Here is a 27981-nt window from a genome sequence, read left to right on the forward strand (position 1 = left end):
AGGTGGGGAATAATCCTTTGGCTTTTTTTTTTTTAATAGTCAACAGAGGTTACCTGCTTTTTGAAGAGTGATGATGAGTGAAAAATTACAGTAGCAGTAGTGAAAAAGTAAAAGGCTAATCAAGTCAAGGTTTCTGTAACTGCGAGGAGAATAATGGGATCACATGAGGTCCCACGAATGACAGTGCAGTGAAACGTATTTTAATATAAAAAGGGAGAGCCAGGTGGGGTTTTAATACAGGTCATTTGAAATTATTGGATGTCTCTTATAATAGCCCTTTTGAGTTTGGTTTTGAATTATCAAAGCAAAGCTAGCTTTGATTATGTTTCTGTTTGACAAATCTTTGTTTATGATTCATGGTCTTATCTCTTTAGGCACGTTTTTGGAGGAAAGTTAGGATTATTGATTCATGAAGAAGGTTCTTAATCAACTTCTTTATATTATTACTGTATTGTGTATCTCCCTTTCATATCCTCTTTGGTTTCCATTACTGTCATCCAAGCTTTAGTTAACTTTCGGCTGATTAGTGCTTAATCATCGAAACTGATGAGATGTGACATCCTCTAAATAGATCTAGTCAGCCTTTTCCATTAGTATTCTGATATATTTTAAAAGTTAGAAATTCCACCTTCAATATGGTAAAAAATTAGGCAATTAATTATATCTTAACATCTTCAAATATTGTTGATACGGGATTTGTTGAAGGATGTCCCAACTGATTCTTAAGATGATTAACTGATAGATTTTATGTTAATTATTTTGGGTTTAGTTATGCAGAATCATAATGGGTAAAAACCAGCTTAGCATTAGATTAATGATTAAGATGATCCACCAGGGCATCTAATTATGAAGCTAATTAGTTAAGAATATCGGCAGCTGTGGATAGATTTTTGTTGAAACTGTTAAACAGGCCCCCCAGATTTTGATAATGACAATTGAGGTGGGAGAAAGCAGTTTATTGCACTTTGAGTAGCATTGACTCAAAAACTGGGGAAAAAGAAACAACATGGACCATATGTTGGTGGGGATCAAATCACAGAACACCAGATCCATCCATACAATTTAATGTGTTGTTGCAACAACATATTTGGTTTGTGTGCGGTTGTGGCTATGTAAATTAATTCACCTCCATCTGCCTATTAAAGTCAGTCTTCTTTTTATAAATGCTTCAATTGGATGCACATCTTTTCTGGCTCAATGTTGAGAAAACCTATCAGAGAGACTGATAATGATAAATGGTTTTTCAAGGAATGGGCTTAGGTGGGTATGGTCTGGAGAGTCATGAAGTGGGTATGGCCTAGCGAGATTGGTTTTTTGGGGCTATGTTGTACTGTATTGTGTTTAGACATGGCGATGGTTGTGTTGGCCGACCTTAATGCAGCCCGTCATGCTAATGGGTTAAACTTTGTAAGTTTGGTTGGTTTACTAATGAAAGGCGTTTATAGTACAATCCAAAACTTTCTAGGCTATGTCGTGTGAGGTTTTAAATGGGTCAGTCTATATGTTTTCACGTACTAATCCAACTCAATTATAATATTTTATTAATTTTTTAATATTTAATATTTTTTACCAGCCAATCTACCAGCCTCGGCCGTGATCATACACAGTCTGTTATAATAACAAGCGGTGTCCCTATGATCATGGCGAAGGCTTAGGCTGACCGACCCCCTGGCGTGTGTAGTTGCGTTGTTTGCCTCTCAGTTATGGGCTTGGCAATTAATTACATTAAGTAGTCCATTAATCGTTGTACGGATGGATTTACTATTGATTCCCAGTCTAATAATGATTTTAAAGGGAAAATAAATCAGAATAATAAAGGAATAAAATCTTTTTTCAATAAGGAAAAAGAAACATACCTTTCCAACCCCATCACCATCAGAATCTTTCAATTTGAGTACATTATTATGTCTCACCCAAAGTTTGGTGAAATCACATTCCCGTCCAATAAGTATCGTCCAAATGCTTCGGTTGCGATTATGACTGTCAAATCTATTTATTTTGTCAACGATTGTAGTATTTGATAATTTCACAAAAGTTAAATAGTTATAATAGCATGATAATTTTTATTTCTAACATTATTTTGAGTATTTTTCATTAATAAAGTTAATTTTTAGGTGCTGATTTGTAATTTATTCTTTTAATTTGAACTAAGAGAGTTGAGAATTTACCATGCGGCATATATTTATTGAATTTTAGTTAGTCCCTGTTCCATAATGAATTTGTAATTTTGGCACCTTGATTACTTGCCTTTTGGAATAGTAGTAATATGTGCAATCTTCGAATCCTGATTTATCTAATATAGTGGTTATGAGTTTAATCATTATATCTCAAAGTTTACCTATCCGGTGAGAGAAGAACCTGTTATAAATACTGATTAGACAAGTAAATATTCTTGAAAATTTTTAGCAAGAGAATTAGGAATATGAGATCTTAAGATATTATACATTTAATTACAATAATATTTCCATTAAGAGCCTCTCTGTTATATAAACACATAAATTAATCACAGAAGCAATTCAATACCCAACTGTGTATGAAGTCTGCAGTGATCAATGGAGGCGTCAAACATGAGAAAGAAAACCAAAGGTCGTCAAAAGATTGACATCAAGAAACTTGAGAAAAAAAGCAGTCTTGAAGTCACATTCTCCAAGCGAAAAAAAGGGATTTTCAACAAAGCCAGTGAGCTTTCTTTATTATGTGATGCTCAAATTGCCATTATCATGATGTCTCCACATAACAGGCCTTTCAGCTATGGCCATCCTAGTGTTGAAGCACTTCTTGATCGTTTTCTCTCCGGAAACAATGACCCATTGGAGTTTTCCACCAACAACCAAGCTTTTGACATGATTAAACATGGCATTGAGAGGCTGCAAAGGCAGTTGGAAGAGGAAGAAAGGATCGCCAAGGAAACGAAACATCGAAACGAAAACAATCAGCATGATTGGTGGGAACAGCCTACTGATAATATGGGGTTAGAGGAGCTTGAGCAATTTGTCAAGTCATTGGAACAACTAAGAAGTAATGTAGCAGATAGAGTCAAAAGAGAGGCTAATAATGAGCAGCTTTCAATTGTTGCTAAGACTGAAGAAGATCTTCATGAGGCATGTGCTGCTAACCAGTTAACAGATCACAACTTTGCCAGAGATATAGAACCTCTAGATTTTTTCCTTGATGATGTCAACTTCTTTGACAATGTGGATATAAGAGGGTTGATCTGATCTTATGGAATCAGTTTTATATTCAATTATAAGTTTTAGAGTCAGTTCTATGTTTTCATGCCAGGAATTTTTACTGGATGTCATATTGTTGCTTCTGAATAAAACAACTCAAATCATCTGAACGCAATTATGTCAGAAAAATGCATATCCAGGCCTTATTATTTAGGCTTAACAAGAGACTGTTGTATGTATGTGTCAAGGTTGTGAACATTGTAATTGATTTTTGACATAAAACCATTGTAGCAGACTTACGGTAGCAATTTCAATCAAGAGGCTACAAAGATTGTCCAGAGTAATCAAATTCTTGGACATCGATGAGTAGACGACCAAGATCCTCCACACTTATAGCAAAACTCGAAGCAACACCTACAAGCAAAGTATATTTTTTAGAAATCAGTTGATGTTAATTGTTTATATTTTTTAATCCATAATTTAAAACGAAATTAGCCTAATTAACCTGCAAGTAATGTGCGGGCAACCCTCAACTTTCTCCACATAAAACTTGCAATTGGGACATCTTTTCCACTTCATTTTATAGGCAAGATTCTTCAATATTACATCTTCACTCTTTCTTTCAGCATCTTCTCTCTTTCTTTTACCTTTTCGTTGTTTCTGAAACTCTCGACACCCCATTCTTTCGTGCCATGAAACCTTACATTGAGCACAGAACGGCCTGTGACAATACGGACACAATGATTCTCTCACCACTTCTCTTCCATCGTCCACCAGCCTTACCGAACAATCCTTCAAAGGGCAGTAGAAATTTTGTAATCCCAGAATAAATGATTCTGAAAGAGCTGCTTCCCATCTGTCAAACACTTGTTTTGGAACAAGTGAGCGGCAATTTTGTGGCTCTAAAACCCCTTTACAATTTATGTCAGGGCACCTGATCATTGATATATTTTCTTGGATTTTTGATGCAACATAGTTTGCCATACAATCCTTACAAAATGAGTGGCTGCATTGATTGTTTGTGAACATCTCTTGCTTTGTCTTGCCGTCCATGCATATCTCACAGAAGCTTGGACGAGAAGACTCACCAGTTTCTTGTTTCTTGCTTTCGTGGGTTCGACGGTTGCTGGTTTTAGTGCGCACTCTTGAAGAAATTGAAGAGGACATTAAGGCTTCTTAAAGCATTAATTCTTCCGCATATATATCATCTGATATTGGAAATATTTCTTCTTTGTCATGTAGAGCTGAAAAGTAGAATTCATCAACTGAGAGGTGATTAACAGAGCTTGAAGCTCCCTTCATTTTATTTATATTGATTAATTTCCTCTTCATCTTCTTCTGTTCTTAATGATGGACATTTCATTATATAAATCAACATTCATGCATGCACCAACCCCCTTTCGATCAAGGGAATTTCAAAGGTCAATTAATTCATATGTCCTAGTTTTCTAGATTCAGTCTACGATCTTTGGATCAATCAATACTAATAGTTATCTACAACTTCCCATGTCAATTTCACTGGATATTCCAGAAAATGGGAATCAATTAAGGCAGTAGTGTTTTTGCTCTGCACACGAAGAACTAATTAATGCAGAATCAGGATCGTCTTTGTAAAATATCCCATTAAATAAAATATACCACAAAAGTTGTCTTACTTTTTCTTCAACTTTTTCGATATCTCAACACAAAAAGAAAGGCAGAAAGCTATGAAACTTAAGTCCACTGTATTTTCTAAGAGTGTGGGTGGTTATTATGGCGACTCTGTTGAATCTCCTTGAGAAGTAGAGTCTCACGTCTATCATCATCACTGCAATGGTGCCTGGCAGATGAAAGCGTTTGTTTGGTTGATTTTTCAAAGTCCTTTATGTCATCCAAATAAATCTGCCTGTTTCTGCATTCAACGCTGCAGAATCCTTGATCGCCTCTGTAGATAATTCACATAAAATCTCTAACAAATTAGAGCCTGTTTAATGGAAAATCTGGAGGTCAAATAAATTAAGTTCTAAGTTATAATAATAATGTTACCTCATGTACACAAGTTTGTCAAAACTGAGCTTCTTGTTGCAGAGATAACATGACTTGAGAAAACAAGAATATTCATCAATTCATTTGCATCCTGGTGGAAGTACTGCTGATTTACTGACAACCATGCTAGATTTTTCATGAGAAATCTGGACAAGAATTTTCATGACAACAATCTCTGAACTCTTGTTTGAGCTCTCCATGATGTCCTCTTCAACCTCGAAAGGATTTCTAACAAAAGTGAAGCAGTTGATGTAAGCTTTAATTCAGAATTAATCTAAACACACAGGATATATAACACTGAATTTCTAATTAAATTGGATATAGAATTAATAATTAGAGATATAGAAAAATCTATTTGAGTTATGTTTTATGACAAGTCTTCCACTCTATAAACCTTCCTATAATAATTTTGAACGGATAAGCATATCAAAAATTAAGTTTTGAAATAGAGACCTAACAAATTTATAAGAGAATATTTCAACTTTCCTATTAAAGGTTTAATAATTAAAGGTCTACACTAAACTGTCTACTCAGATTGATAATTTTTAAGTATATTGGGTATATTTTTATTAATTACTTAAGTTCATCTATAAACTGTCATTGAAGTATTCAATTACTTGGTTTTATAAAATCAAAATATAATTAATGTTAACCCATACGAGAAATTTATGCCAGTTGAGAGAAAAGTGAAGGGTGGGGTGTATTTATATGTAGGAAATGGAAGATGGGCTGTGACAAATTGAATCCCTTTCGTCTTCAACAATGATAATCCTAAAATTTCGGTGAAATAAGATACAGCCTACCTCCAAGATGCCAAGGGTGACGGTGCAAGCTCAGGTGGAGAAACTCTTAACCACTAGAAACAAGGGGTATAGCCAATTTCCTGCGTCAACTTCACCCTTTTTCAACACAAGATAGATATACCATATGGTTTGGCGGGGAAGGTAGATTCCTTGGGCAAGTTCTTGCCTATTTTTATTGAACAGCCTCCCTCAATCAAATTTTTGGAATAGCATATAGTTTCCTGGTGGATATGTTATGTAAGAATTTTTATGGCTCACACGACATTAAAATTTTATTTTATCGATTATAATAGTATTTATTTGATAAAATAAATTAATATAAGATTTTCAATACCAAAATTCTATCGACTAATACAAAAATGTGAGTTTTTATGATAAAAATATATGATTCTTCCTAATGAAAAGAGATGATTCTTTATGATGAAAAGAAGTAACTCTTTGCTAGTAAAAATATGTGACTTTTGATAGAAAGTCACCATTAATTCTATAAATAGTTCTCTCTCTATCCCAAACACACACATAATTTTCACAACACTTACATTACAATACACTAATAGTAACAACTTATGTATAGAAAAATATTAAGTTATTTTTATCCATCATTAAGTCTAAGGTTAAGTGAGAGAAATTAACATCCTCTATATTTCTTCATAAATTCTCCTTATGATTAACACGTTATAAAATATGATGAAATCAATATATATTTTTCTATCTTCATTTAATGTGAAAAACATGAAGTTTAAGATTCATGGGTATGATAATTATTTCTTTATAAATATAATAATAACTTTTATTATGGGCATAATTAGCTTACATTATGTGCATAACTAATTGTTTTTCTTTATACATATAATAATGCCTTATATTATGAATATAATAGTTTAATATTTAATTGTTTTTTCTTAATGTAATTATAACTTACATGTTATTTGTTCAATGTTAATATGTGCATGGATGATGATATTATTTTCTTTGTTTCCAAATTAAGATGCTTTGCTTCATCTTTACGGGATGCAGACAGTGATATGAATTCTTTAGGTTTATATTTTTATTATCAACTTCATATTGATTGGAAATTGGGATGCCCAATCAATGAATACAAAATCAAGATACCATAAACGAATCAAAATAATATTCCTGACTCCTCCAGGTTTGAGGGGAATATTTTTATAAAAAGGAAAATGACAAATTGATTGGTTAAAAGGCCTATAAGAATGACAAGAATACAAGTCATACATACACTCAAACTCTTCATTGCCTATATATCTAACTCTTCTGTATTAACCCTTCACCTACAATTACAAAATCCTGTCATGGCTTCTAAGTTCTCCGTCAACAAGTTTCTTCACGTCAGGTTGGTGCTTCTGTTTTTTCTTCATCTTCTTTTCTCTAATGCATGCACATGCACATGCACATGCATATGTTTCATGATCTGATTGTTTATTTTTCTGTACTCGTGTTTGTAGCAAACATTCGAATGTGGTCGCCATGGAGAATGTGAGAGCTGTGGAGCCACCAGCGGCGTCAGCAGTAATGAGGAAGATGGAGGGTTCATCTGCGGAGAAGAACCAAGTGTTCTGGATGAGAGATCCAAAGACTGGCAACTGGATTCCTGAGACTCACTTTGACCAAGTTGATGCTGCAGAGCTTAGAGAGAAGTTACTTCCCAAGAAAGATTCGGACTAATTGAACTAGTTTTTTACAACCAATTTGACGGCCTTACTAGATGATCATGGGGATATGGACTCTTTGTAATCGAATCAATAAAATAAATTTTCTGATTATCTTTTTCTTCTCCCTAATTTTAGTGCATTGATTTTAGGAATATGATCAAGGGCAGATTCTAGTTATGGTAAGATTTTTTTATGATTGATTTTCTTGCTTTTCAACACATTAATTATTAGAATTCCTCTCTTGATTTTTCCCATACTTCTTCTCTAAAATTGTGTTAAGAATGTTAAAATATTATTATTTTATTTAAATATTTTTAGATATATCCATTCTAATAAAATTACCTATTTTATTAATTTTTATGTCAAGAAATAATATAATAATAAAATTATATGTGTATATTTTTAATATATAATTTAAATATATAAATAATATATTATTATATAATTAAATAATTTTAAATTAAATATAAAATTATATCTAATCACATGATAATATATTACTTGTATACTCAAATTATGTATAAAAAACATATATACATAGTATTATTTATAATATAATCTCAATAATCAAGTTGGATTACAAGAGAAAAAATATTATATATATCTATTTTGTACCCATTTTAAATATATATTTTTATGTATCATTATATATTTAAATATTATTTTATTTTTAATTTAAAAAATATATATTAAATATATATTTATTTATGTACCTAAAATAAGTTTCTAATCTTCATACACTTCTAACTACACGCCACCGAAGTTGTACCAGAACGTTTCTTGCACAACCACAGAAAATAATTAAAGTGCTTTAAATCCAACACAAGCTGAACCAACAGGAAAAAAAAGGGCATTTCATGTGATCAAGAACAATAAACCATCCATTACACTGTCAAAAGTAAAAATAATTCAGTTACGATTTCCTCTCAGACAAAATTATATTTCAAGAAACATGACTATAATTCTACAAGTAGAGCTGAATAAGCTCATCACTAACTACGGATGGTGTAAGAACACCTAGATCTGTAAAGAGAAGGGTAAGATACTGTGGAGGAGTATAATCTCGGGCAGATGTTTCAACCTCGACCTTGGATGGGATGGGTACTCCAAAATCGATGGGGCGTAAGGCAGGGGCCATGTCCTTCTGATCCAATGGATAAAGACGAGCAAACTGGAAAAGAAAAAAAAATGAGTTATGCATTATATAAATAGTGAAGATAGAATTAATTTTCGCATACCTTGTAGCTCTCTGCAGCAACATAAACTGGTTTGTTCATGCTGTGAGCAACTAATGCAATCTGGTATGTTCCCATCAGGTTAATGATACCTCCACTTTCAACTACTCCATCTGCTCCAACAAATACCATGTCTACCTCATCCATACTGTATGCAACGGCTGAATCTATTAGAAGTTTCACTGGAACATCAAGTTTGGCCATCTCATTGGACAATCGTAATCCACTTCTGTCTGGCCTTCCCTCTGAATTAAATAAATTTAAAACAAAGGAATTAATTAACAAAAAAAAAAAAAACAAAGTCTCTCCGCATGCTCAATCTGGATCAACTTTTAAAGTAATAAAATGATTCAGAGGAGTGAAACTCTTAAAGTTGCCAATCATGACTACAACAATAAAACTATATACACTCGGTTTTGAGAACCTAACTGGATATCCAGATGATGTGTCATCATGTGATGATATGATTTTGAACAAAGGTTAAAGTTACACCAAATCACATAATGACATATCATCCGGATATAATTAAGTACTCAAAACTGAATCCATATAGCATTGCTCCAGCTACAAAAGGCAGTCAACTAAAGCAACGAGTTACTAGATGCATCTTCAGCCTTTCTGATGAACAAAAAGTTCAGTTTCTCTTACCACTAATATGGAAATTCATATCGAAACCAAAGGATGCTTACTTTAAATCAAGTCTTGAAAGTTATATCAACAAATGCAAGATCAAACACCTTGTTCATGAAATACTAAATAACTAGTTCTTCCAATACTACTGAATTTCATTTAATCCAGACAATGCATATGACAAGTTCTGAGAATGTGAGTACAAACCAGTGCAGAAAACACGGAAGAGTTTTTTATTTTGTGCTGCTGTCTTCAGTACTTCTAAAACAACTCTGGAAAATCCATGTACCAAAATAGTGCAACCATCAAATATAAAATCTTGACTAAGCATAGCAATGATCCTTCGTGCCTGCAACATAGGACATGTTTCTCTTTTTAATGTGAATGTTGGTGTGAATGAAAATACAGAAATGATGCATTGAAATGGTAGACAGAATTACTCCAATCACCTTATATGATATCTCCCCAAACTTCTCTGCACGCTCAATCAACCGAGACTTAGCAGAATTAAAGTCCTCATATTCTAATGCTGAAGTTCTGGTTACGTATCGCATGAACAAATCGCAGCCTGCTGTCAAAGAAATAGAGGTGGTGTCCCATGACTGTGAACAAGCAGATTAAACATAGGGTTAATAATTTTCACTGGAAACAGGGAATCATGAAACTTAAATTCCTTTATTCAACAACTTCGGGATTAAGAACCTAGAAGCCAGTCTAAATGATTTTTTATGCAGAGACAGGTAACAGAATCAAATTCACAAACTAGGTAAGCATTAGTGGGCTTCCACTTACACTAACAATATATGCTTTCATCTCTCAAAGAAACACACACACATATACACACCATAAATACTACGTAGCAAAACCCCAGTTTTGCGAGTCCCCCAATGCTGCCAAGTACTCCCCTAGAAACAAATCCCTCTCAACAAGGCTACTGTATCATCATATTTTACACATGGTTGCAGATTTATACACCTGAATTGGAGACTTCTACAAAAACCTACAGCCTTTAGTAGTTATGTGATGAGATTCTAAACAGATGGCATCAAGGATATTTAACATATAACATCCAAAAACTTACATGTGAATATTGAGCAAACATGCTCTCAAGAAAGCACCATCATTAAAACTAGATAGATTCATTTCGAAATGTCCACATGAGAGCATGTATTGAATTTCTCTAACAACCAGACTACTCGCTTCATTCCAAATATGAGATCTTTAAGATATTGCATGCAAAATGATAACAAAGATATTCTGTACATTACATACACATATGTGTCTGTATTAAGAATTTCATCCCCATCTAACACAATGCTGTGAAAGTAGCAATCTCGCTCCAAATTGATTATATCATTGCCTTTAATGTCTACTTCAGACCTTATCTTCTGTCAAAAAGAATCACATAGATATACCATATATACACATATTACAAGCAGTGTTTCTCGAGACCAATAGCTTTTCCAAATAGATATAAGAATTCTAGCTTAACTGAATTTCTAAGCACTAAAAAAATATTTATTTAAAATGAGAAATAAATTCACTCAAACAATAAAAACAACTTTGTAGTTAAAAAAGCAATCTTTAAGCCATAAAAAGGTTTTTTTTTTTTTTTTTTTAGTTCACCATATCTCCGTAATCACATAAATTCGACCCCAATGAATCATAGTCATCATAATTCAATCAACTGAAAAGACACTTACCTTAAGTGAATCGGATGCTTTTTTTAGTTCAATTTCAAGCTCCATCATAGTATTAGCTTCACCGTTCCTAATAACAGCCGCCAACGCACGTATCGCCGCCACAGCCTCCGCCAAATCCGGCTGTTTCCTCCAACTATTGAACTCCTCGATGACACTGCACGTCTTCCCACTCCTCAGACCTGCGTCAACTTCAGGTCCCGCCGCCGCTGTGGCCGCCTCCTGTGACTGCGCCAGCCAGTCGCTAGTGACTACTCCGTGGTGAGCCGCGCGAGTCTGGTAGTACGCCGAAATCGACATGTTTCGGTCAAAGTTAGGGTTCTGCGGCGCCGCGGCAGTAGAGGATGAGAGCGGTGGAGGTGAGAGATTTACTGAATCTGATGGAACGGCTTCGTTTTGAGTTGTTTGGTACTTGTCTAAAATGAAAGAAGCTGATCTCCGCCACATTTATACGCGTTTCTTTTAAGAATCAGAATCACTTTCTCGGGAAAATTTGGTTCGCGTTTTGGGAGAGAATTAGTTTAAAAAACCGAGTTAGCTTTTGTTTCACTTTAATTACGAGTTTAGAGGCTGAGTAGTGCGCTTACATATATGGAACGACGTCGGCTTGCTCTTATGTTATTCATCATCACAAATTCCGCCCCGGATTAATCCAGCCCAAAACTTCAAGGCCCTTCGCTAATAATTATAAAATGCTTCCCATATATCTTACTAATAATATGAATTAATAACTTGTTGATATTAAATACATAAAATATAAATAAGGATATTTAAAATATAAATTGAGTGTTATTTATTTATTTTTTTAAAGTATGAATCTTATCTTTGATTTTTTAAATCATTTTGAAAGTTTTTTATATGAAACAAACATATCGTTTATATAGATAACAAAATTCGTTTTGAAGACCTTTTCATAAGGTTTTAAAAGTGGGGAGGGTCCCTCGTATGTTATAGTAGATGACCAAGAATATTCTAAGTTAGGAGGATATTGCTATTTTTTTTTTACGGCAAGAGCACCACTCTCCATAACTAGTTGTTTATTGGGGGGTAAGAATGACAATTTTCATGGGTCAGTGGAGCTGATGTGTGTTGGGGTGAAAGGTGGTTTGTATGGTTTATGGCAATGAGTGTCATGACAAAAGAGCAGGGTTGGTGATGATACTTGTAGCGTGTCACGTGTGCATGGTGGGTGCTAGAGGCAACAATTGTAATGTGGGTGTTATTGTCCTTAGTGATGGTTAAAGAGTTTGTGGTGTTAGGTGGAAAAGACAAGACAGACATCAATGGTAAGTTGAAAAATAAAAAAATGAAAAAAATAATGATGATAAATAAATAATAAAATAGATCAAAATTAATTAAATGTTTTTTAAATTAAATTTGACAATAAATAAATAATTATCATTTTTATAATTTAAACATAAAAAATATCATCTAAATCCAAATAACAATAATATAATAAGATGAGAGTTCCCTCTCCTCTTTTTTATAACAAGAAATTGTAATTGTCGTCAAATCAATCATACTGATCAATTTTATAATCGTTATAATATCTAAATCAATAATTTAATCTTAAAATAAAATTTAAAAAATTAAATTTATACTTTTTTTTATATATATTTTTTTTTATTGTCACTCAAATAATTCCTTGGGAACATGACTTAGCCATTTCCCCAACATAGATAAACTGAGTGTGGAAATATTGACAAGCAATATGTTGCCACAAGTTGCATTAAAAAATGATCCAGATGTAAATGCATGACAACATCAAACATATGATTGGAAAATAAACCTAACTTAAAAGACTGAAAAATATATAATTATCCATGGTGATGATACTATTCTTATTTCATTTGACCTGTACAAAAGAAGTTGATTAATTGATGAAATGGGCAATTAAGGGCACTAATCTAATGAATTAGACATTAATTGTGTCAAGCTTCCTTGGTGGAGAGCATTAACAATCAACCCACCTTAGGATGAAGCCATTCCTAATTTGGTATTCCGTTGGGAAGAAGCAAACTCATGAGGAACAGATTAACAAAAAGAAGAGAGAATCTTTGGCTGCACTTTTAGCAGCAGAAAACGCGGCTTTGAAGAGAACTGAAGACAGCCAGCCGACACTGCCGGATGACTAAACTACTAGTCAGACTACACTTGTCAATAGTCAAACTGACTTCTCCAACTAAACCAACGTATGTTCCAACCTTTAAATATTTTATGATATTTATACGGTGATTCTTCAATTATAATATATTAAAATTTTAATATAATTTTATAAATAAATAATAATATATTATTATATAATTAAATATTATTTTATTTTTAATTATATAATAATATATTATTATTTGTATATAAAAATTATATATATAATACTATTCTATATTATATTATATTATATATTTTTTAAAAATTAAAATAATAAAATATTAATAAAATCATTATCATTTAAAAAAATAATATAAATGCCATTAAAAATTTAAAAATTCTCATATATATTTTTATTAAATTATTATTTTTTTAAAAAAATTTATTGATCTATATTGATAATATATATCGTATCATATGAATATATGTATCATGTATGATAATATATCCATAAACATGATGACACATACATAAAGGAATTTATTTTTTCAAATATTAGAAAACGGCGTCGTTGGTATATAAGCTTGTTCTATTGTACAGTGGAGTCCATGTTTCATATCATGCACCCATGTTAGGAATAGGAAGTGTACCTTTGTCTGCCACAAGAATAAAAACAATGGAAATAATAGAAAATTAACTGATAGATTAAAAACCGTAAACAAATTTTGTCAAATTTAGATTGTAATATGAAAACAACAACTACTATATAAGATCATATGAAAGGTTTGCATTTATATATGATCTTCAAAAGAAATGAAATGAAGGTGGTTTTTTGATGGTATCATCTTCAATATTAAGTAAAAAAGAAAAAAGTTTCTTTTCCCATTTTGAGAATGTCAAGTTGATGTTTTGGAATTTGAAACATTAAATTTTGGAAGGATCGCTTTCTGGGTAGCGAAGAGTTTTCCCCATCTTTTTTAGCTTTCGGTTGATCACGGGTTTTGTTTTGCGTAGGTGGCATAAATCTGAAGATCTTGATTGTCATGTTATTGATTAGCTTTTTTCAGGTGAATTCTTGATCAGGCAATTGCGTAAAATATATATATATATACACGTATTCGCCTACCAATTTGGGGATTATTTGTAGGGAGATATTTTTTTCATTCTCTTGTTTTGGTTGTAATGAGGAAATGATCCCAATTTATAGTTATTGAGAAGGTTTAATTTGGTTTTGTGCTTCTAGGTTTTGGGATTTTTTTTTTTCTAGATTTTGTTTCTGAGCTCCATAGTATTTCAGGAGGCTTGTGAGTTTTTTTTTTTTTTTTTTTGTATATATTTATATATATTTTGGTGGAAGTGTAGCTGAATTGCAGAGTTTGGATTTGATAATATATATAATTGTCGTAGCCATTTCTTGTATCGGGATAGGGAACTAACAGTTGCTAAGTGAGTTACAAAGATTTTTGGTTGGTACTGATCGGCGCATAAAGGATTCTTGTGTTGTGCTGTTAGTCTTCTGGATTTAATATTTGGCCAAGAAGGATTTGGAATTTTAAGTTTCCTTAGATAATAGGTCTTCTTGGAATTTGGTGTTTTCATTTTGTGGAGGTGGATTGGTCAGCAGTCTTAGATGAGCATATCATAATGAGCAGGGCAGTAGGATCTTTTGTAGATGGATGCGCCGGAGAAGACGTTGTCCGAGCTAGTTGGTACATTGAAATCATGGCTTCGTTGGCGATCCGAACCTGCTCACCTATCAAGGGATTTCTGGATGCCAGATCAAAGCTGTAGAGTCTGCTACGAATGTGATTCCCAGTTCACACTTTTTAACCGTAGACACCATTGTCGACTCTGTGGTAGAATTTTCTGCGGCCAGTGTACAGCAAACTCAGTTCCTGCTCCATCTGTTGAATCAGATTCTCCTTGGAAAGAGTGGGAGAACATTCGAGTATGTAATTATTGTTTCAAACAATGGCAGCAGCAGAGTGTAGACACTGTTCATAATGGAACCCAGGCTCCTATTATTAATCTCAGTACTTCACCATCAGCGGCAAGTCTGGTCAGCACTAAATCTAGTGGCACTGCTAAAAGTAGCAGCTGTACTCCTGGCTTGTTGTCATATTCGACTGCCTCTTACCAACAAGCTCAACACAATTCTGGTGTCAGCCCTCATCCATTACCAATAATGGAGAAAAACTCTGAGAGGCCAGTCATGGTAGCATCAAGGACAAATAATGACCATGTTGCTGATATAGGCGATCCATCTCCAAACCAATTTTCATTTTCGATGAACAGGTCAGATATTTCATTCATGTTAATTGTTTTTGTTGCTGTAGAGCATTATGCATGTATAAAGGCCTTGACTCAAACTTTCATTTATTCAGATATTTTTAATTTGCAACCATTATTTCATATTGTTTAAGGTTATGATGACAACCAAGGATATGGCTAATAATACAATTGAACATGGAAGTTTATGCTCTTAATGTTAATGGCCGGGAGGGCTTAGAAGTCTTCAAATAAGTAAAAATTTATATCACCAGCACAACCCCTTGGTTGCTTTTCTTCTTGTAGCCTAGTTATGCATTAGCACTGTCACAATGAAATTAGTTGTTGTCACCCTAAAATGAAGAAAAATAAATGAATAACTCTGGTTTGATGCACCATTTTACATCCCCCCCTTTTTTTCTCTTTGTTTTTACCTCTTCTGTGGCATCAGAAGTGATGATGAGGATGACGAGTATGGTGTATATCGGTCCGATTCTGAAACAAGGCATTTTCGTCAAGTCAATGACTTCTACAGTCCACTACAGTTCAATGACATGAGCAATGATGATGGATCACATAGAATGCAACTCGATCAAGATTATACTGCCACAAAAAGTTTGAGCAGCTCTCCTCTACTCAGTTTTGGATCACAAGGCTTAGAAGAAATCCAACAGCTTGGGAAAAAGGATGGGCATGATATTGGTGATGAATGTGAGGCACCCTCCTCTTTATATGCTTCAGAGAATGCCAATCTTGGACCTGTGGATTTTGAGAATGATGGAGTTCTCTGGCTCCCTCCTGATCCAGAAGATGAAGAAGATGATAGAGAAGCTGATCTTTTTGATGATGATGATGATGATGGTGCTGGTGATCCTACAGGAGAGTGGGGATACTTCCGCACCTCAAGTAGCTTTAGTAGTGGGGAGTTCCGCAATAGGGATAAATCATTTGAGGAGCACAAGAACGCCATGAAGAATGTGGTTGATGGGCATTTTAGGGCCTTGGTGGCTCAGCTATTACAGGTTGAGAATCTTCCTGTCAGTGATGAAGATGTTGAAGAGAGCTGGTTGGAGATCATCACAGCTCTATCTTGGGAAGCTGCTACACTATTAAAGCCAGATATGAGTAAAAATGGAGGAATGGACCCTGGTGGTTATGTAAAAGTAAAATGCATAGCATCTGGACGTCGCCTTGAGAGGTAAACAGTAGAAAATAACTTCTTATGTATATGTGAACCATTATGGAACCGATTACACATTCTGATGTGTATGTTCTTTAATTTGGATATCTAGTTTAGTGAATCTTCAATGTTATAGGCTCTATTTATCATCTTACAATATTGCAGAATCGTGTTCCATTGCAACCATCTCTTAACTATCAATTAAGGTTTTGGCTTATGAATTTTGGAAAGGGTACTAATCCGGTTGCTATTTGCTAAATTTCTTCTTGTTTCTTGATTATAGTAAATTGCAGCAAAACCTAAGAATTTTGTGCAAAAATAGCCTAGGATGTGGGTAAAAATATTCAGAAAAGTAATTCTGCAATCACAGGACCTAGAATTCATCGATCCACTTAGCTATGGGCTATATTGCATGGGAGCTGGCCTTATATTTCTGAAGAGATATCTCTTTTTGGATTCTAGAGCTTTCCACTGACAACTTTGGAAAGCTCCTATGCATGAAACTTTCTCTTTTTTCTTTTATAAGAGAGAAGAAAGTACTTGTACTTTTATTTCATTAAACGGCTGTGGTTTTTATGTGAAGTTTCCACAACTTATCAAAGACTGAAGAGCAATTTGCATGTCAAAGTGAATATTGTTCTTATATGCTTTACTTTTGGATATGAATCACATCACTAATTACATCCCTCCAGTCTCATGCACTTTTCTGGTCATTTAAGGTTTAATACGTGTAATTAACTACATCTGTGGACTGATGACTGTGTCAGTTGTTGTTGTTACAGTCATTTAATTTTTTTCTTTTTCTGACTCAAAATGTGACTGCCTTTCTTCCAGTATGGTGGTTAAAGGAGTTGTTTGTAAAAAAAATGTGGCTCATCGACGGATGACATCAAAAGTAGAGAAGCCTCGCTTGTTGATCCTTGGAGGAGCCCTTGAATACCAGCGTGTTTCTAACCATTTGTCAAGTTTTGATACTCTCTTGCAGCAGGTTGTGCTTTACTTTTTCTCTATTTGCTTGTTAGTTAATGATTTCTCTTTATGTGCATGAAAACATATGTTTATTATTTCTCCTTTAGTTCTTATATTCTTGTATACTTGTCCAGGAAATGGACCATCTGAAGATGGCTGTGGCAAAGATAGATGCACACCGTCCTGATGTCCTTCTTGTTGAGAAATCAGTTTCCCGATTTGCTCAAGACTACCTACTTGCAAAAAACATATCACTTGTTCTCAATATCAAGAGGCCACTTCTAGAGCGGATAGCCCGTTGCACAGGTTCTCAAATAGTCCCTTCAATTGATCATCTCTCTTCCCCAAAGCTGGGCTACTGTGATACATTTCATGCGGAGAGATTTCTGGAAGATCTTGGCTCTGCTGGCCAGGGTGGAAAGAAATTGGTGAAGACATTGATGTATTTTGAAGGATGCCCAAAGCCATTGGGCTGCACTGTAAGTCCCAAAAACTAACCACCAAATAACACGAGACACTAAATTACTTAATCACCTCTTGCAGAGCTTCTACAGAAAACTTTAAATTAAAAAGTTAGCTAGATGGTCATTTATAAAATTCCTAGTATTTCCACTACTTAGAGCATGTTGTTGTGTCCTTTTAATGAACATACTACTAATCTTGTTGAATAACTTGAATTATTGGAGGAAACTGCTGCAAGGTGTTTATTTAATGCTTTTGTTTCTGTTTGTATCAGATTTTACTAAGAGGTGCTAATGGGGATGAGTTGAAGAAGGTGAAGCATGTGCTTCAATATGGGATTTTTGCAGCTTACCACTTGGCATTGGAGACATCTTTTCTTGCCGATGAAGGTGCCTCTCTGCCAGAACTTCCAATGAACTCTCCAATTAGTGTGGCACTTCCAGATAAACCATCGAGCATCGAGAGGTCAATATCGACAGTACCTGGTTTCACTGTCCCTGCCAATGAAGAGTCTGAGGGACCTCCACATGTTACTGGACCACAAAGATCTAAAAGTGTCCCTATTTCTGGGATGGGCTCATTAATTGAAAGTGCTTCAATTGTTAAGATGCAAATGACAATACTGCCATCTTTATCCAATACTCATAGGTTGAATTCCACTGAGCATACCTCAAGTTTAATGAATTCAACTACTGTGCTTTCATCTGCTCCATCAACAGGGAAACTTATTTCAGATTCTTTCCATGGTGGGCTTTTGCCTCATCATGCAATTAAGGAGAAGAACAAAATGGGTTCCAAAGAAACATTGGCGGCAGAAACATCTGCAGCCAACAATGAACACGCTGTCATGAATGATCATGTTGCTGTTAACGGTTTTGAGCCTTTAAAGGCTTTGGGCCCAGGCATTCTGGCAAATGGTTCCCAAAATGATACTGTTGCAACAGTTGAAAATGAGCTAGGTGGTTCAGATGTATCATCTATGCAACAAGATAGTAATCATCCTGTGGACCAGGTACCTTTAAAAGAAGAGTTTCCTCCATCACCTTCAGATCATCAAAGCATTTTGGTTTCCTTATCTTCCAGATGCGTGTGGAAAGGTACTGTCTGTGAAAGGTCTCATCTTTTTCGTATCAAATACTACGGCAGCTTTGATAAGCCTTTGGGTCGGTTTTTGCGGGACCACTTATTTGATCAGGTAAGTTAACTCTTGTCTCACGTGTATACTTAATTTGCACAAGCTTTGAGAACAAATTCTGAAACAGAGAAAGCATAATTTTTTCTTAGAGTTATCGGTGCCGTTCTTGTGATATGCCTTCAGAAGCACATGTCCACTGTTACACTCACCGACAAGGAACCCTCACTATATCTGTTAAGAAACTACCTGAAATACTGTTACTAGGTGAAAAGGAAGGAAAGATCTGGATGTGGCACAGATGCCTACAATGTCCACGGATCAATGGTTTTCCTCCAGCAACGCGGAGAGTGGTGATGTCTGATGCTGCTTGGGGTCTATCTTTTGGAAAATTTTTGGAGCTGAGCTTTTCAAACCATGCAGCTGCAAGCAGGGTGGCAAGCTGTGGCCACTCTCTCCATAGAGATTGTCTTCGTTTTTATGGGTAATAATCTAAAACCCTACTATTCACCAGTAATTACTCAAGTAATTTGAGTAATATAAACTGTTTCTCTATCATGTGCTAGAGTTTGCAAAGTATGTAATTAATTGTAGGGTTGAGTTTTTGTTTATTTAGCTAAAGTTACTATAATTAACCCTCTTGATTGTATTGAGTCTTGATTGGATGATTCTAACCAATCTCTTGGAACTGGAGTGTGAATTTAATTGTGCTGTTGTGATTATACAACAACCAAACTAAGGAAAGAGAATTATGGAAGATGAAGTTCATTTTTGCCACTGTATTTGTGTATGACCATCTCTTTTACATTCATTGTTTGCCCATTTGCAGATTTGGGAAAATGGTTGCTTGTTTTCGGTATGCATCAATTGATGTTCATTCTGTCTACCTTCCACCCCACAAACTTGATTTCAGCTATGATCATCAGGAGTGGATACAAAAAGAAGCAAATGAGGTACAATCATCACAATTTTTGGCTTTCTTAAAATGCCATTTTCACTTTAATGTATTTGGGTGATTTTATAATCTGATCATACACAGGTGGCTAACCAAGCGAAGCTTCTTTTCTCTGAAGTACTTAATGCTTTGAGTCAAATTGTTGGGGCACTCAATAATGGCATCAAAACACTTGAATCAAGACACCAAACTGATGAACTTGAAGTATTGTTACAGAAGGAGAAGAGTGAATTTGAGGTTAGACCCCTCTCAGAAGCAAATTTTTTTTGCCTTAGCAACAAGTTTCATGCCATTCAATCTTTATGGATGACCATTGAATATACGACTAAAATTACTGAATACTCATGAAGATGAATTTACTGTACTGTCTTATGCTAGTTGTGTGAAAGTGTGGATGATATTCTTCGTTCTTCTTTTATATGACTCACTTAGAAGCGTTTTTAGTCAAGTCTGTGTCATACAAATATCTTTTGAAAATTCATTGCTACTAGAGAGGCTTCCTACTTTAGGATATGTTCCTTGGTCCTGTTTAGATTTGTACCACTGTTTTCCTATTCTTAGAAATCTCTGTGATAGATGTAGAAAATATATTTGATTTTATTTTCTGCCTTTAATGTTATTTTTTGATTTTTTTTTTTTTTTTTACATTGATTTAGGAATTGCTCCAAAAAGCTTTGAACAGGGAAATAAAAAGGGGCCAACCTCCTGTTGACATTCTTGAGATCAATCGGCTGAGGAGGCAGTTACTTTTCCAATCTTATATGTGGGATCACCGCCTAGTTTATGCTGCTAATTTAGTTAAAAATAGTCTCCAGAATGGTTTGAGCAGTGCAGTATCAGAAGAAGATGAGAAAGTCCTGACTAGTAGTCAGAAGCCTGCTCAGATGAATGTAACAACCAAGTCTGAAACAGATTCTTGTTTTCATGATTCTCTTCTCATTGACACCAAACTTGAAAAGAGGTCGGATAATGGAGAAGCATGTGATAATGGCACTGGAGTATCAAATGGATTACATCAAGAGACAAACAAAGATCGAGATTCTGATCATAAAAAAGAAGACCAAACTATTTATGCCAGTGTGAATGCCAGTGAACCAACTGACTCTCGGGAAGCTGAGTTAAATGTACATAGGGTCGTCGCCGAGGGGCAGTTTGCTATAATTGCTAATTTATCGGGTACTCTAGAGGCTAAATGGACTGGTGAAAACTCCCCAACAATTGGAATACCAAAGGATAATGCCTGTGTACTTCCTGATTCAGCTTTGGTAGATTCTTCTACTGTACCTGTAGCAAGCAAAGTGTTAGATTCAGAAGACCAAAAAGAGCCCAAGGGCATTTATTCATCTGCCTTGTCCAACAAGGTCACTGACAATATAGATGACTCTGTACACTGGTTAAGAATGCCATTTTTAAACATTTACCGCTCAGTAAACAAGAACTTTTTGGCAAGTGCTCAGAAACTTGATACACTGGGTGAGTATAATCCACTTTATGTTAAGCTGCAAGGCGGTGCTGGGCTGCTTCTGCCTGTGGGTGTTAATGACACTGTAGTTCCTGTTTATGATGATGAACCCACAAGTATTATATCATATGCTTTACTATCAGCTGAATATCATGTCACTCTACAGGTTGACGATGGGGAAAGACCCAAAGATGGTGGGGATCTTATGTCTTCAATTTCTTTATCTGATTCAGCATATCATCAGTTGTCCCAGTCTTTTGATGGAAGCATTGGGTCAACAGATGATGGCATTTTAGCCATGTCTGGATCTCATAGCTCCCTGATTTTGGATCCACTATCAGATACAAAGGCTTTCCATCCCAGAATTTTTTTTAAAGATGATGGTCCACTTGGTATGGTAAGATATTCTGTAACTTGTTACTATGCAAAGCGGTTTGAAGCATTAAGGAGGATTTGTTGCCCATCTGAGCTTGATTTCATAAGGTCTCTTAGCCGTTGTAAGAAGTGGGGTGCCCAGGGTGGCAAGAGTAATGTTTTTTTTGCTAAAACATTGGATGATCGTTTCATCATCAAACAAGTGACAAAGACAGAGCTAGAGTCGTTTATTAAGTTTGCCCCAGAATATTTCAAATATTTGTCTGAATCAATTAACACTGGAAGTCCAACATGTCTGGCAAAGATTCTTGGGATTTATCAGGTACCTATACTTAGTGACTTAATAACCGTATAGAATAATTTATCACAAGAGTATTACTACTCATCCCAAATATTTATTCCAATTTTCACATCCCAAATGATGTGTCACTTTATGGGCATTGCCATATCATAGAATGCTCATTCAATGCATAATCAATTTATCTTTATATGAATGCCACATGTGATGACACATCACTTTGGATATGAAATTTGGTATAAATTTTGGGAAGAATAGTATTATTGTTTATCATATTTATACTAGATTAATTTGAATGCTTAGTCATCCTTTGAATAGCTAATGGAGTTATTTCAAAGCCTATTCAACCTTACACAAAATATTTAAAGCTGATTTCTTCAGTCCCATATCATTTTCACTTTCTGGATAAATGTGCCAAAGAAATTGGATAATTTGGCTTGTTAAAAAAGAAAGTCCTTTAACCATTTTTGGCATTCACTTAATTTGTGCCAAAGAGTCCAATTAGTGAAATAGAACCAATGGTTTAGAGATGGAAAAGAATAAAAGTATGAACTATTAATGAGTTCTCAGCTGGCAGTATGGGCTCAGTGGTTTAGTCCTGTGCCTTAGGCAGCTAGTTACTCACTTAAAATTCTTCCATGGGACATCTGCCGCAGATATGATCTGAAAATTTCAGATACCCATTTTAGAAGTCTGTATTTTTTGTCAACTTATAATATAAACAATCATAATATGGCTGAAAAGATCTTGTCAAGAAAAAGGAAAAATAGGTGCTTCGAAAAAGTGACTCAAGTTCGGAGCTACCTTTTAATATTCTTTATCTAACATCATCTTAATTTGACTGTCTCATACTCCTTGCCGATTATTCTGAATGAGAATGGCTATAACAATTAAAGGGTTGCAAGGGTAGTGATAATAGGTTATTTGCTTTGTTGTTGTCAAACTTTCTGGAACTTATTTGTCCATTTTGGTTATATGTTTGGAAGGTTACCTCAAAACATCTAAGAGGTGGGAAAGAATTGAAGATGGATGTTCTAGTCATGGAGAATCTGTTGTTTGCAAGGAGTGTGACACGGCTTTATGATCTCAAAGGATCTACCCGGTCGCGTTATAATCCTGATTCTAGTGGGAGCAACAAGGTGCTGCTAGATCAGAACTTGATTGAAGCAATGCCAACTTCTCCCATTTTTGTGGGAAACAAGGCAAAGCGGTTATTGGAGCGAGCAGTCTGGAATGATACTGCTTTCCTAGCGGTAAGTTTTGGATCTCTTTGTGGATCTATGTTTATTGGCTTAAAGTGGCAGGGGGCATTGATGGACTGAGAAAGAGAATGTTATTGTAATTTGTTTTAATTTTAATTATTTAATTGTGCCTGTGCAGTCAGTCGATGTAATGGACTATTCATTATTGGTTGGGGTGGATGAAGAGAAGCATGAATTAGTTCTTGGGATAATTGATTTCATGAGACAGTATACATGGGATAAGCACCTTGAAACATGGGTGAAGGCTTCGGGTATCCTTGGTGGACCAAAGAACACACCACCAACTGTAATTTCACCAAAGCAGTACAAAAAACGGTTCAGGAAGGCAATGACTACCTACTTTTTGATGGTCCCAGATCAATGGTTCCCTCCTATCATTCCCAGTAAATCACAGGATGATTTATGTGAGGAGAACACATAAGTGAAACCTTCTTAGAAAAAAACTGGTGATTCAATGTGCTTGTGCATCCAGTACGTGATTTTATTATCAATCCTTCCCATGGTTTTTTCCATTATAGATTTTCCATATTTTGATTAATTTTTTATAGAAATTCATTGTTATGTTATATTAAAATGAGAAGTTCCTTATTACTTGCTAGGAGATGAAGAACAAAGCAGTTAAAGCCATAGAAGTTTCTGTCAGGGGTTTAATATTTGATGACCTCTCCATGAAATCCTTGTACAAATATTTATTCATGTATGTAGCATCCCAAATGTACATTATATGAATTTTTGTCATATATTTTAATATAATAGATTATATTCTGTATTGCAAAATTTCTGTCTACCTCTTCATTCTTTCCTCCCGTCCTTGGGTGTTATTTTTCAGAGATTTTGTATTTTCATATCTTTCTGGATGGATTTTGGGAAGAATTGGCTGTGATTTGAATATGATTACCTTGTTGATAGTATCAATTTGTAATTCTTCAGGCAAATGAAAGGGAAAAAAAAAAAAAAAACCGAAAAATATACGTATGGTTTCCGGATGTGCTCACCTTGACATGTAATTCTTTCTTTCAATGAATATGAGAATACAGTTCATTTGAGAATTCTAAATGGCAATTTATTATTTATCTTAGTATTGCATAGTGGAGAAAATTACCTAGACATTGCAAGCAAATTCTTTGATTTATAGCAAAGGCATTGGAAGAGAACATTACAAAAGAAGAAAGTGTTTCAAAAATAAACAAATGCTTTTATGCTCTACTGTACAGGATATCTATAGGAAATCTGTTTGGATACTGCATCAGTGTTATTTCAAACACATTTGAATAACTGTTGTCCAGTTAAGCATTGATTAGTAGAATGGGTGAAAGCCATTCTCATTGATGTCTTCTTTAACAGCAATTCCTCCTTTGTCAGCTCTGCTTAGTTTACCATTGTTAACAATATCAAGCCACCTCTGTACAAGAATGTTCATTATCGCAGCATCCCTGAAATCAGTCCAAAACATCCACAATATTCAATAATTTGAGTTGAAGTAACATGTGTTATACTAATTTACTTGTGACAGCAGAGTACTATATTTACCTTGGATCATATGATGTTGTTGGAATATGCTGATGAAAACGAGGACCCTCATCATATCCTTCACAAACCATCTCACCATTCTCATCTCTATAGCAGATTATACCTTCTAAGTTTTCCTCAAAAACCTGTTAAAACCAACCACAGAAGTAGTTAAACTTAAAACTCCCTGCAACTTTAACAGTTTGAAACAGAAGTTGATCATCTTGATCAACAGGGTTATGTTGACATCCAAAAACCCTTTTGCTATAATTATAAGCAAAAATTAAAAGCAAAAGGGTGTTAAAATATTAGCAAGATGAGAAAAAAGGATTAGATGTTAACCTTGGTTTTGAAGGATGATTTGATCATAACTGCAGGTGTTTTCAAGAATGGAACGTGACTTTGTTTAAGCATATAAGTCTTTCTAGCAGGCCTCAAAACAGAACCAGGACTTTGAACAAGAGTATATATCGAAGAACAGCCTGTAATAGCCATTGATCTGCTGCAACAACAACAACAACAACAAGAATTTTGTTTGTTGTTAGATGGCAATAGTATGATAACTCGGTTTAAAGTTCTGAGCTGAAATGGATATAGATAAGCAATGTCTATAAATGATGAATAATATAGGTAAAAATAGTTAGATGGACCCATTTTGCTTATCTTCTACCTGTTGCTGCTGCCAAAATCTCAGTCATGTTAGTGTTTTTTATTGCTTTTTGTTTTGTTCAGTTGGCTGGTGGGTCTACTCTGATGAAATTTAGTTTGGATTTTATCATCAATAAAAAAAATTTATTTAAAAAATTAATTATTTAAAGATTATTAAATATAATTTAATAAAATTTGATAAGTATAAGTAATTATTATATTTAATTAAAAATAATAAAATAATATTAACATAATATTATATTTAAATATTTATGAATATAATTATTTTAAAATATTTTTTATATTATTTATTATATTAATTAAAAATAATGTTATTTTCTTTCTAAAAAATTAATAAGTAAAATTTTAATTATAATAACATCAATATTATTTTGATATTTCAATATTTAAGATAAAAATAATAATTAGATTATTTTTTATATTATCTATCACATCACTATTAATATTAAAAAAATTATTAAAAATTTTGTTATTTATTAATTAAATAAAATAATATAAATAATAAAAATTAGATTACAATTCTTATAAACATTTTTCTCTACAGAAGCAACAAGTGACCATTTATGTAAGAGTTTCAATTTCTTATGAATAATGATCAGTTTTCATTAAAGATTATAACTTTTATTAGTGCTGGAGTCATCTGGGTTACATCTTACTTTGTTGAATTGAAAGGGTCATTCATGCAAGATGACTTATGACTTTTGATCTGACATTACTAATTTCACTATTAAATTAATGAACTTCATAATCTAAAATTGTAATTATTGCAAAGAAACATTTATTAAAGTTGGGGGTATTAAATGGGCCGAAGATTACTTTTCATCTCAATTTTAATGTGTTTTTAAAATTATATTTATAAAATTTAAAAGATCTAAAATGTTATTTATAGGTCAAATATTGTTAAAATATTTTTGTTAGATATTAAGGTAAAATCGTTATTTTATTAATAATATTAAAAAAATATAATTTTGTTATATTTTTCACTTTAAGTTTTAAAAACTAACAACTTCATCACTGTATAAAGTTTTTCAATTTTAAAAAGTCATAATCTCCCTTCTTTCCAAACTGAAGGGTTTTTTCTTCATCGTTTCGATCATCATTTTTGATACCGACGACCTCTCTTTTACATCCAAAAAACATTGACTAATGTCTTCCTAAGGCATACTAAGCTTCCCTCTCCAGATCTCTTAATCGGAGACGAAAAGATTTGGAGCAGATCTCTAGAGATGGTGGTTGAAAAGGAAAAGAAAAAAATTCTAGGGTTTTGAAAGGAAAATATGAATTAGAAAACTTTAAATAGAAGTGAAATTATTAGTTTTTAAAACTTTAAGGGAGAAATATAATGAATTTTATATTTTTTAATATTATTAATAAAATAATAATTTTATTCTTAATTCTAATAAAAAATTTTAATCTCAATTAATTTATAAATAAAATTTTAAGTTTTTTAAATTTTATAAATACAACTATAAAAACACATCAAAAATTAAATGAAAAATAGTTCATTACCCATTAAAATATAATAATTCTGTGGCCCTTTAAGACAACCCAATATGTTTAACAATTGACATTTTTAGGCTAAGATGATGAAAGCATAACATAAAAACTATCTTTTGATTTGACAAGGAGATAATATAATAAATTACCTTCAGTAAAATAATGTAATAGACACGTCAAAGAGCACATCTATCCGGGACATTGCTCAGACCCTATTTCTTTGGTACGATCAGATTGTGTGGCCTTGCAGTCTATACGAACCATGTTGGAGCCTTACCGACGGACTAATCCAATATGCCTCATCAAAAAATATTAATAAATTAAATTAGAATTAATTAAAATTTAAAAAATTATTAAAAATTATAATTTAATAGATAAATTCACAAAAGACACATAGATCAATTCGCTGAAGGTCAGCAGAAACATGATCCAAGAGACTTTGGGTTGTGTCACCAAGTCTTCAATTTTAACGAATCAATACCATCTTTTACCAATGGCCAAACGACTATTTCCCACCCAAGGTTTAGCGTTTTCTCAAATGTCCTCCCTTTAACTATAGAAACACCAAACACCCACCCATGATCAGTTAGATTTAACAGAATTCTAACACCTAAAAATT

At 33.8% G+C, this 27981-nt stretch overlaps 6 protein-coding genes across 8 annotated transcripts; 3 read left to right on the plus strand and 3 right to left on the minus strand.

Annotated features, from left to right (window-relative positions):
* Positions 1 to 2552: 2552 nt before the first annotated feature.
* On the plus strand, positions 2553 to 3218 carry LOC123211052 (agamous-like MADS-box protein AGL62). The gene has a single exon (XM_044629567.1). The coding sequence runs from the start codon at positions 2553 to 2555 to the stop codon at positions 3216 to 3218; it is 666 nt and encodes a 221-aa protein (XP_044485502.1).
* Positions 3219 to 3492: 274 nt separating this feature from the next.
* LOC123211053 (E3 ubiquitin-protein ligase RNF144B-like) lies at positions 3493 to 4337 on the minus strand. Its single transcript, XM_044629568.1, has 2 exons — positions 3698 to 4337; positions 3493 to 3584 (listed from the first exon to the last, which is right to left on the minus strand). Exons 1-2 carry the CDS (start codon positions 4335 to 4337, stop codon positions 3493 to 3495), a joined length of 732 nt encoding a protein of 243 aa, XP_044485503.1.
* Positions 4338 to 7244: 2907 nt separating this feature from the next.
* LOC123210045 (protein SENESCENCE-ASSOCIATED GENE 21, mitochondrial-like) lies at positions 7245 to 7780 on the plus strand. The gene is made up of 2 exons (XM_044628207.1): positions 7245 to 7352; positions 7465 to 7780. The coding sequence occupies exons 1-2, from the start codon at positions 7312 to 7314 to the stop codon at positions 7682 to 7684; spliced, it is 261 nt and encodes an 86-aa protein (XP_044484142.1). The 5' UTR covers positions 7245 to 7311; the 3' UTR covers positions 7685 to 7780.
* A 719-nt stretch (positions 7781 to 8499) lies between these two features.
* LOC123210055 (translation initiation factor eIF-2B subunit alpha-like) lies at positions 8500 to 11789 on the minus strand. Its single transcript, XM_044628218.1, has 5 exons — positions 11240 to 11789; positions 9986 to 10138; positions 9744 to 9885; positions 8910 to 9151; positions 8500 to 8842 (listed from the first exon to the last, which is right to left on the minus strand). Exons 1-5 carry the CDS (start codon positions 11681 to 11683, stop codon positions 8636 to 8638), a joined length of 1188 nt encoding a protein of 395 aa, XP_044484153.1. The 5' UTR covers positions 11684 to 11789; the 3' UTR covers positions 8500 to 8635.
* Positions 11790 to 14048: 2259 nt separating this feature from the next.
* Positions 14049 to 24464, plus strand: LOC123210910 (1-phosphatidylinositol-3-phosphate 5-kinase FAB1B-like). 3 transcript variants are annotated; one of them, XR_006501302.1, is made up of 12 exons: positions 14049 to 15619; positions 16044 to 16790; positions 17607 to 17760; positions 17876 to 18220; positions 18478 to 19398; positions 19488 to 19819; positions 20165 to 20288; positions 20375 to 20527; positions 20947 to 22449; positions 23412 to 23678; positions 23806 to 24158; positions 24287 to 24464. XR_006501302.1 is itself a non-coding variant. In XM_044629404.1 (11 exons), the coding sequence occupies exons 1-11, from the start codon at positions 14997 to 14999 to the stop codon at positions 24106 to 24108; spliced, it is 5472 nt and encodes a 1823-aa protein (XP_044485339.1). In that variant the 5' UTR covers positions 14049 to 14996; the 3' UTR covers positions 24109 to 24464. The 3 variants fall into 3 exon arrangements, 2 of the variants coding, with proteins under 2 accessions (XP_044485339.1, XP_044485341.1); XM_044629404.1 differs by having other exon boundaries at positions 23806 to 24464; XM_044629406.1 differs by having other exon boundaries at positions 16047 to 16790; positions 23806 to 24464.
* Positions 24465 to 24796: 332 nt separating this feature from the next.
* On the minus strand, positions 24797 to 25799 carry LOC123210911. Its single transcript, XM_044629407.1, has 3 exons — positions 25539 to 25799; positions 25218 to 25342; positions 24797 to 25120 (listed from the first exon to the last, which is right to left on the minus strand). Exons 1-3 carry the CDS (start codon positions 25689 to 25691, stop codon positions 24985 to 24987), a joined length of 414 nt encoding a protein of 137 aa, XP_044485342.1. The 5' UTR covers positions 25692 to 25799; the 3' UTR covers positions 24797 to 24984.
* Between the last annotated feature and the right edge of the window lie 2182 nt (positions 25800 to 27981).

The sequence above is a fragment of the Mangifera indica genome, chromosome 3 (genome assembly GCF_011075055.1).
Source record: "Mangifera indica cultivar Alphonso chromosome 3, CATAS_Mindica_2.1, whole genome shotgun sequence".
Taxonomy (NCBI): Eukaryota; Viridiplantae; Streptophyta; class Magnoliopsida; order Sapindales; family Anacardiaceae; genus Mangifera; species Mangifera indica.